General features: G+C 38.0%; 1 protein-coding gene across 1 annotated transcript in view; it reads left to right on the top strand.

Moving 5' to 3' along the window:
* Positions 1–9,364, top strand: part of SNX7 (sorting nexin 7) — a 24,579-nt gene extending 15,215 nt beyond the window's left edge. Inside the window, exons 7-8 of the mRNA XM_009333758.1 lie at positions 428–580; positions 8,962–9,364. Coding sequence (XP_009332033.1) covers positions 428–580; positions 8,962–9,042 — 234 coding nt within the window. The 3' untranslated portion in view covers positions 9,043–9,364. The remainder of the gene's footprint in view (positions 1–427; positions 581–8,961) is intronic.
* Positions 9,365–10,147: the final 783 nt, after the last annotated feature.

The raw sequence follows: 10,147 nt of genomic DNA, 5'->3' as shown, positions 1-10,147 counted from the left end.
TCCCATTCTGGTTTCTCCTGAGGTTATCAAAGGTTCTGTCAGGGTTTTCTCAGTTTTTCTGGCCAAATCTAATTTGTATGGTTGATTCTGCTTCTGTACAGCCCTCTGTATTTTCCTTTTTAGGTGCATTACTGTCAAGCGCTAGTGAAGAGGTGCCAGAGTCTGTAACTTCTCAGTCAATAAAAATATCTTCAGCAACACTTCAATTTTGGTCTAGAATTTCTGTTATCAATGTTCCAGAAATAGTACCGAGTTACTCATTAAGAATAAAATTTAAATTTGTCCCTGGGGAATGATATTCTGTGCTAAGTTAAATACCAACCTCAGTTCTGCAGTTCTGTTTGTCTGCACTACAATCAATTGATTTCAATCACTTTTGAAATGGTGACTTGACTAATACTTTTTAACGTTTACAATTCACATTTAGTTCTCAGAAGAGATTGGGAAACTTGAAGACAAAGTCGAATGTGCCAATAATGCTCTGAAAGCGGATTGGGACAGGTGGAAGCAAAACATGCAGTGTGATATGAGATCAACGTTCACCAATGTGGCTGAGAATAATCTCCGTTATTATGAAGAGGTAAAACACTTTCTCATAGCAATGTTATTTTTTCATTGATTATTTCAGTGGAGAAGTCCACGGGTTGTCTGTAAAGAGGAACTTCTGCATTTTAGTTCAAACCTGTGTTAACTTCAGAATCGTTTTTTGCGGGAAGAGGGAGGCAGTTATCCTTAATTTGACGCGTATCAAGCAAAACGTATTTTATTTGTGCCCAAGTGGTTGATCCCGAGTTCATCATCGACAGAGGGCACTCTTGTTTTACTAACCACAACAATTTGGAAGACATTTTTCAGTTCAATGTCAGCTGCTACATTTCAGTTTGGAAACCTTTTGCTGTAACTGCATGAAGAAGCCCTCTGGAAAGCTCAAACTCGTGTAAATGATCTTGTATGAGGAAAACATTTAAATGTGATTCCATTTCAGACAGCACATTCAGGAAGTCCTCGTTGTTATTTCTCTAAGGAATTGTCTTTCGTGAAATAATCAGACTTTACAAGGATAAAGAACAACACCACAATTTTGAGAAGTCAATAGGAAAAGCTTATTGCACTTTTTAAAAAAATCAAATGCTGCAAGTGTATACGATTAATAAATTGAATCCTTTTAGAATTGAAACTTACTACTTCAGAAAGGAAGTGGTTGAAATTAGATTTTTATTTTCAACTCAAATGCCACGGCTAATATTCTTGGTAAGAATTCCCTTTTACAAGAATATATACTAAGAAAGAGAACTTGAAAACATCTAACAAAATATATGAAGCATTCTGTGAAGTTTCTTCATGGGGAACATGTTGTTGATTGAAATGCGCATTTTGAAAATATCCCAGATGTCTTGAATTTTTTTAAAGAATTTCTCCTTATTTGGGGAAAAAATTTGCAATACACTAAGCCATCTATTAAACATAAATTAGTAATTTTTACAGATATACGTTGACATCTCTAACTTCCAATCCTGTATTTTGAACTTTTTATGGATTGCCCGTTAGCCAATGACAGTGTCCTGATTTTACAAATCATTTTGTTAAAACATAATTGAAAAGACAGAGCTCTTGATCATCAAGTCTAATTAATTAACATACAGTCTGTGAGATGCACGGACATTAACAATCTGTTGTTACATATTAAGATCAAAATATTTTCTGAAATCAGGCAGCAAGCTTTTGGCATCCTCTCACATTTTCTTCAGTTATTGATGATCTCTGACTTCTATATTAGCAATACATATGTTAAAACGATGCTAAATATATTGGAATATTTTGTTAACGAATGATTAGCTAAATTAAAACACAGAAATAATTCTTTGGTTCTCTTTCCTGTCTAGAAATGCTTTTTGCTGAATTAGAATTTTAATTCAGAACGCCAAAGCTCATACTGTACATGAAATTACTATCATTAAGTCACAAACTGCAGAAAATGGTTCAACTATCTCTGCAACTGCCAGTGGTTCTTCTTAAATAGCCTCTGAAATACTGGACAAATTGGTTTTGAGAGACAAATTACTGAGACATTATTCTTTGTTGAATACTGTAAAAGAATACTGAGGCAGTATTCTTTTATACTGAGACATTATTGCTTTTCTTGAATATTGAAATCTGCATAAAATGTTTCTGCTGTTATATCCCGGTAGATCTAGATTTTAGAAAAAAATACCTTATCTTACTGCAGCGGTTGCAGCAGTAACAGAAAACATTGTGCTAACTGTATCACTCCTCGTTTGCAAAGTGAGGGCTTAGCAATTTTTTTCTGTTTTATCAGAAAATCGTTATCTTAATCCTGGCGTTCACGAGAACTTGATAAACTTAATATTAGATTGGGAGTTTTGATCTAAAGTATGTGTGTTTATTTGAGACCTGTGGTTAATGCTGATGGTTAATTATCAGAGAAGTGATTACTGTCAGAGGCCCTTATATTACAAACTACAGGTGCGTAATGCACTCCTGAAAACAGCAGAAAAGGAAGGCCTAGCATCTGCTTTCGCTATGTGGAAGTGACCTTCAGGAAGGGCATCTCAGAAACCTGAGAATCAGAATATGATTTTTATGCTTTCAGTAGAAAACAAAATCCTACCCTACAGATAATAGTTTGAGTCTTACTCATTAAACTCGTGCACAAGCGCAGTGCCTGTTACCGCGTTTTTCACTTGTTCAGTCCTTACTTGAATCATTCATGTTCTCTCACATGTCCAAAGTTAAATTACTCGTTCATGCTTTTGATGCACCATTTGCTGCTTACTGAGCCTTTTCTTCTTGTAGTATCCCTCATCTTATTTCTTGCCTTTTTTCCCCCCAAAGCGTGTTCTGTGCATGCTCCCAGGCACCATGGATGCCATGGATATGGTTCAGTTGCCCAGCTCTTCTGTCCATCTCCTATGAGGAATCATCTCCTGCTTTCTAATTCAGTCACTACCTGCTTCTCCTCCTTTCCACAGCTTCCCCCCGCCAGTTCAACTCCTATTCTTGCCTCTCCACGAGCAGTGTCCCGCTCCCTTCTCTACAGCAGCGTTTCACTGCGCTCCTCATTATTCCCCGGTCTTGCTGACTTCATTTCCCAGGCGCACAACCTAACCAGGAGTCATTCCTGTTAGTGGCCGTTCTCTGCATCCCTTAAATTTCTGAGAACCGCAGCGTAACCAGAGACAGACTTCTCATGTTTTCTGGTGGCTTTTGCAGTAGAGAATCCAGTCCTTCAGGACTGTATAAAACTAAAGGCAGCGTGATCAAGTACAACGTAGCCGTGTGTCAAACTACACTAGAATTTCTAAAATGTTATTTCCTCTTTGTCACAATTTGGCACAATATGGTGAAATAGTCTGACCTTACATTTGTTTGGATTTTTCCTTAATTGTAGTTGCTAAAGGTTCTGCTGTCAGCTTGTCAAGCATCACTTAGCTAGCATAAAAGCGTATGTCTCCCTTAAGCTGAATTAAAGTTCACGTTACATGAAGTGCTACTTTAAAGTGTTACCTGTCATTATATTTCTCTGGATTCACTAATTGAAAACAAGTAGAGGTATTTCTGTAGCCTTCCAGTTTATTGACTATCTACATTTAATATAATTGAATAAGAAGTGTGCCTTTGTTTCTACAGCTGTGGAATCGCCAATCTCTTTGTGTCTCTCAACGCTGTGGTAACAAAGACACTAATTAAGGCCCAGTGATGCAAATTTACAGGATGCTCCTATGCAGACCTATGAGCATGAAGGCTTTCCTGTGATAACGTACAAGCTATGTTATAATACATTTAAATATAACGTCATTTGGTAGCCAAGAATTACCATGGCTGACCAATCATTTGGTATTCCTGTAGCTGGTCTCAAGAGTTCATAGAGTTGTCTACTTCCTTTCCTTTGCTTCTGGAAAAGAGTTGAATACGTGCTTAAGTCTCTCTGTATTCCACAAGGGCTTAAAGCCAATAACGTAATGTGTTAATAATGACTGCGAGTGCATTGCTATTCTGAAACAATATGAAAAGGTTTTAATTTTTAAAAATTCAGAACTTTACTCCTATTTCTGAAGTAGATGGCATCGCTTCGTTTGCCTTACAGAGAAAAGTTCTTGAATGAAGTATGTGTTAACACCGTACTATTTATTTGATCCCTTTTCCCCCTGCCTTAGGTGTGACACTATGGTCTGAAATAGCACACCGTAGTCCAGAAGAGGTAGCTGCCAAACAGGTGAAATCACAAACTGTCCACAGGGTGGAGCTTACAGCTGAGGAAGCTGATTGTCACCAGGAGTACTGTCATTAAGTTCGGTATAGATATTCTGCAGACCCCTAAAGATGCAGCATTACTAAAACCAAAACAAGACACAAAGTTTGGTGGTGGTGGTGGTGGTATTGTTATTTAGCTAGCATGTCTGAAGCGTTCCTGGTACAAATTAGCAAAACCAAACCAGGCAATGTTGAACTCTGGCTTCAAAGAGCAATTAAACATTTACCAAGTTTTTCCTTTTGTTTTTCTCATGTGTTTACTGTAGTCTCTAGGATATTTACAGCATCAAAGAAAAAGGAACACTTCAGTTTTTCTCAGCAAAGAACTTTCTTGACCTATTCTATTCAGAAAAAACACTGGAATAAGTGGCTAGGTTTTGCAGCCTGATCCAAAGACTAGTTAGACATTATAAATCCAGCAAATACAGCAGAGTTTGGTTTTCCACTGCTCATGAGGCACTCTAGTAAATGCAGGAAGATTGGTTTTTTTTTCATGATGTAGGATGATATTTAATTAGTTTTGGCACTGAAATAACATGTTTTTTCTTGTGCATGGATGAGCATGTTTTAAAGCGTAGCCTCTAATTTTATTTTTCTCATGTCAAACTAATCCAGTTAAACCTTTGCAGCTTAATCAGATAAAAAGCTAAAGTTATCTTTGATATAGTGAGATTCTTGTTGGTATTGATATTGACACAGCTTACTCTTATTGAAAAATATAAATAATTTCCTGATTTTCTTAACTATTTCAAGCGTAATTTAGTTTACTTCTGTGACCTACGTTGTTGTACAGGCATAAATTGATCCAAAAGATTCATTAGGGCAAAACAATACTCCTTCCCCATTACAGCAGCTTCCCTCTAGCTCCAAAGCCCTTATGTACCTCTCTCTCTAGAAAAACAGATGAGATTTGTTGTTTGCCCTAGAGGCCTCTGTAGCGATGCATTTAACTAGTCGTTTGGTTGCGTAGCAAAAAGTTAGCTGCTCCTGCATGTTGTTCACATCCTGCCTTAGCAAAGCCTGGGAATTTAGCTAACAAACTTCATGTGATTTTCAAAAGCACCCACATGGCTGAGCCCGTTTGTCCCTGTGCATGTCGTTTCAAAGCCAGGATCCATCTTTGAACCCTCATTCACTTCAACCATAAAAATTTCTTTTAAATACTTTTCGGAAGACGTTTTTGTGTAGTGGGAATGACGATTTCTACTCGCTCTAGTTTTTGTTTCCTTGCACCCAGAAACTACGGAAGTATTTTTTGTCTCTCTCTCTCAGACACACACAAGACTCCATTTTCAGATTCTACTCCAGAAAATGCCACCATAAATGATATTTTTAAGGTATCAACCATGGAAAACAGGGAACCGGAACAGAAACACACATGGCATGTGACACACTGCTTCTGTTATCATTCTATTTTTATATCTACACATTCTATTTTTATATCTCCTTTTTAGTTCAATATGCAGTTGTACTATATGAAAACCTTTTTGCTGTTTTTTCTAAGAACGATATTGCAGAATAGATGTGTGACCTGCAGCAGTAATCAGAATATTTTAGGTAAAGTAACCTTATTTAAGGTCTTGCTATTTCATTTTGTGTATTTAGGCTTTTTTATGTCTTCCGCCAGGCTTTTACAAGTAATTGGATTATGAATTTCAATCCTAGGCATGCACATTTAATTTCCTGGGTTTGGTTTTTCTTTTTTTTCCCCCTTTCAGTCTCCTTTATGAAAGCTGGCTGATCCTCTATTTAGATCTCCGTTTTCAACCTCCCAGGAGAATGAAGTAAAATCATTCTGTAATAATGTTGAAGTATACATCACTAACGAAATGTCGTTTATGCAGTTCATGCTTCACAATACAAAAAGCCTGAGCCTAAGGCACAGAGACCTAGTTTTGTTTTGGTATGGTTAATTATAAAACTTGTCGGCTGTAGCGGCACTGTGATGTCTGACAGTGAAATGAGCCACCATTGCTCTTGCATTTTGGAAAATGTGTTTCCATTATATAAAGGAGGATAAATTAAAACCTGAATAACTTGTGTAACTGAAAAAAGTGCTTTGCTTTCTTGTCTGGAAAGACTTCAGTAGATTGTATCTATCTGGTTAAGCAACATACTGTGATTGCATTTTAACACGTGCAGTTTGGCTCAGTGTTGCAAAGATAACAGAAAGCCATTTTTACATTCCAGTCAGTGCTGATATACATATTTTAATTAACATTACTGAAATTACAGAATGACAAAGCATGGAGTTACATGGTATAAATTAAACCGTGATGCAGAAAAAAACCATCAGTCATTGTCAACAAGAGACTCTTCCAGAAACAGTCATCATTTCTTGTCCCCCACCTAGAAGAGGCCTAGGAAAAGAGATGTGCCTTGCAGCTTTCTAGGATGGTAATCCAGGCTGGGCTCTAGCAAACAGGAATGCGAGTCCGAGCGCCACAGTGCAGACACATTGTTAGCAGCTGCCTCACTGACATTTTAAAACCAAGATGCCACCTTCCAGCTCAAGCATCTCAGAGAGACTCAGCTGCCAGCGTCACGTGAAGTAGGGGAGAATCTAATGATCGGACCTTAAAGGCTTTATACAAAAGGTCAAAAAGACCTTTTAAGTCAGAAATCAGTTTGCAATTCACTGTTCATGCTAGCACTATATTTTCACCGTTTCTCCCCGATTTTATATCTAGCATTTCAAAATAACATTTCTCCACAAAGTCAATGAAGAAAGCAGATTTCCACATGAATCTTATCCTGTTATTCCTCTCTTTTCACAGGAATTCAAACCTTAGATGTGCTCTGAAGCACATAATGTTGTTGTGTGCAAAAGCAGCAGTAGTTAGTTGGGGATTTTGTCAGCAAGATCAGAAAAGAAAGATTGGGGGAGTAGTTTCATGGTTTCCATACCCTAGGGAACAATATACGAATAACAGGAACAGTCTCTTAATATGCCTGAAAACGACCAAAAACCTATGCAGACATAAGCTCCCGCATACTTTTTTCTTTGTGGTCTCTTAGGTCAGTCGGCTGTTTTAACCTCTCCCATTTTCTTGCAGACCCGCGTCTTCTACTTTTTTATGTCTTCAGAGACATAATCGCTGCTGACTTTTGCTTGTTTTTTTCTTGTTACTTTTGTCACCCATAATTTTACGGGTATCCGTTCTGCATCCTTGTGCCATCATGGATTCCCCCAACTCCGGTCATCCTGTGTGTCTTCTTCATTTTGCTCCTTGAGCTTATGCTTCAACATTATTCATGACTATCAGATCCTCCCACTCGTCCGCTTGCACACAGATATGCAGTAATACCAGGACCTAGGCTCTTTAATGTAATATGATTAAATCGACACATTTAATGGCAGAGTTTTGAAGTCATTCACTAGAAATGTCTAATAAGACAGCGTAAGGTGGCTTATAAGTTCAAGCAGCATGAATGCTAGCGTATATTTTCCATGTCTCCTAAGCAATGACAGATGGATATAAGATGCTTCATTGTAGCTGGGCATAGCAAATTTCTGTGGCTTGACTAGCTTACGGCAAGTTTTCACATAGGAAACGATGCTGTTTTCAGGGTACTGATGTAATTCAAAGTCCAGATAAATGGAGCATGCTGTCCAGGTTTTAATATAAAAGCAGATATTTCCTGAGAAATTTCGGAAGACTTATTTATTGTGAATATTTCAGATTCTTCATGAAAAAACCTGTGTACAGTAAGTACTAAGTAAGCTGCGTTGTCAAGAGCAATAGGAATGAGTGTGTAAGTTGAAATTTTATTAGAACGTTTCCATTTCAAGGTGGGGGGTTTTTTTTTCAGTCACATCAAAACAATAAAATTATCGCATGACTTTGCCTGCCCTGTTCTAATGACAGACTTGAAATAGTAGAAACCTGGTACTTCGGGTAACAAGCATCAGCACACCGTGGGTTACCTAGTGATAGCCTTGCCATGACTCTCAACACTAATCTGTGATTTACAATGGTTTGCCAAGCTGCCAACACTCATTTAAGCCAAATTGAACCAAAGTAATTTAGGGATTTATTTTTTTTCCCCCCCCGTTTTACTGCCTACAGTCGTGGTGCTTCAAATTAAAAAATTAGTTTGTACAATTATAAATACATTTTTCCATGAGGAGAGAAATGCCACTTTTTGTAAGGATGACAATTTCCCCACCTCCCCACCGCCTGCCTTTCTGGTCCCATTTCTTTCCCATTACTCAGGGGAAAAATGAATTCTCTGTGTGTTTAGAAAAAAACTGATTTAATTTAACTTGGAAAGAAAATTGGGTATACAATAGGAATCCACAGAGATTACAAGGGAACCGTGCCTGACACCGCGCTTTCTATTTGGAAGAGATCTTTGCCTGTAACTAAAGGGAGAGATTAAAGAAGAGCATAATTAATGTTAGCATCTTCCATGCTAACACATACAATTACGATGCTCACACTGTGCGCTTGTCATTATGTAAAAGTGACCTTTACAGCTCGCTCAGCATGTTGGCTAACATTTTGCATATCACTGAGCTGCCTAGGAAACCATATTTTGCTCTTACCATAGACCCACAAAAGCAGCTTGTGACAATGCGTATGTATTCTGCTTTTTTTTTTTTCCCCCTTCTTTTTCTCCTTGGCTACCAGTTTTACAGAAATCTGTCTGCTATATTCATATGTATCTGTGTTTTTTTTTTTAAAGTGCCTTGCTACATGGGAGTCCTTCCTAGCATCTCAAACAGTGGATCTTCACGTGGAAGAAGATTCTGAAGATAGGCCTTGAGTAATATCTCTGCTCGATCTCTGCCTTTTCTCTGCAGTTTCTCCCAACCAAAGAAGTGCTTTATACAAGATCAGATACATTATTAAATTTAACTGTTAATAATCAGTGAAATGCGGGAAACCAGCTTATTGAAAACTCAGGTATTCTAGTCCTGAAATACGTTTTGGAACATGCTATAAATTGCTTTATATTGCTTAGCTGTGATTTTACATATTTTTATGCAAGTGTTTGCATACAATTGTTTTCATAAATATTGCATAATTTGGATATAAAGTATTTTAAATATGTACAAATAGCTCCATTTTAATAAAAAGTTTAATAAGGAAAGCTTGTCTTCATTCTGTATCCTAGTCTTTAAGAAGTATTTTGGTGTTTTAGCATGCTTGTTATATTCTCTTTGTTGAGTAATTTCCTGTACTTGTAAAATTACCTAGCGTAGTCTTCAGGGAGCTCTTTAGGATTATTTTAATGGATTGTGCTCGTCACCCGATGGCAACGTGGTACGGAAAGATGCCGAACATGTTCTGTGAGATTAGTGCTGCTTTAAAGTGCTGTTAATTCAGTTTTCAGTTTGCAGTATTTACATGTCTATTAAACGTCTTCAGTTTGGCATTTTTTAAAGGCTAAAGAAAAAACTTGACAGTTCATGAAGCAGACTGTTTCTACAATGGTACAATGGCAGTCGCGGCACTGAGCCTGCCAAGGCAAGAGCCTCCCATTTGGAGTTTGCAGGATCAACCCTTTTACTCGCACGGCTGATCCTCCTGTAATCCTTAACTTCCTCCCTCTTTGGATAGCCAGTGTGGAAGAGAAAGGAAAAGAGAGTTTTGCATTAAAATGATTAGCTCGCTCACTCATGCAACATACATTAAAGTGTTCCAGCCATTGAATTATTCCACCCAAAGGGCTGTCGGTCTGCACTTGTAATTCCTGCAGTTGTTCTCCCTGGTGGTTAAGGTTTGAGCAAGCCTAAGTCTGAATATGGAAAGAATGAGGTGCAGGAATTGGAGGCAGCCGAACCCGCGGCTCCGGCCTCGCAGAACGGCAGGGCTTCAGCCTCACCTTCACCTTTTGCGGAGGTAATTTGTGAGCTTGCTCTTGTCAG

The sequence above is a fragment of the Pygoscelis adeliae genome, unplaced genomic scaffold, assembly GCF_000699105.1.
Source record: "Pygoscelis adeliae isolate BGI_AS28 unplaced genomic scaffold, ASM69910v1 Scaffold10, whole genome shotgun sequence".
NCBI classification, from domain to species: domain Eukaryota; kingdom Metazoa; phylum Chordata; class Aves; order Sphenisciformes; family Spheniscidae; genus Pygoscelis; species Pygoscelis adeliae.
This window is presented reverse-complemented; position numbering and strand designations above follow the sequence as displayed.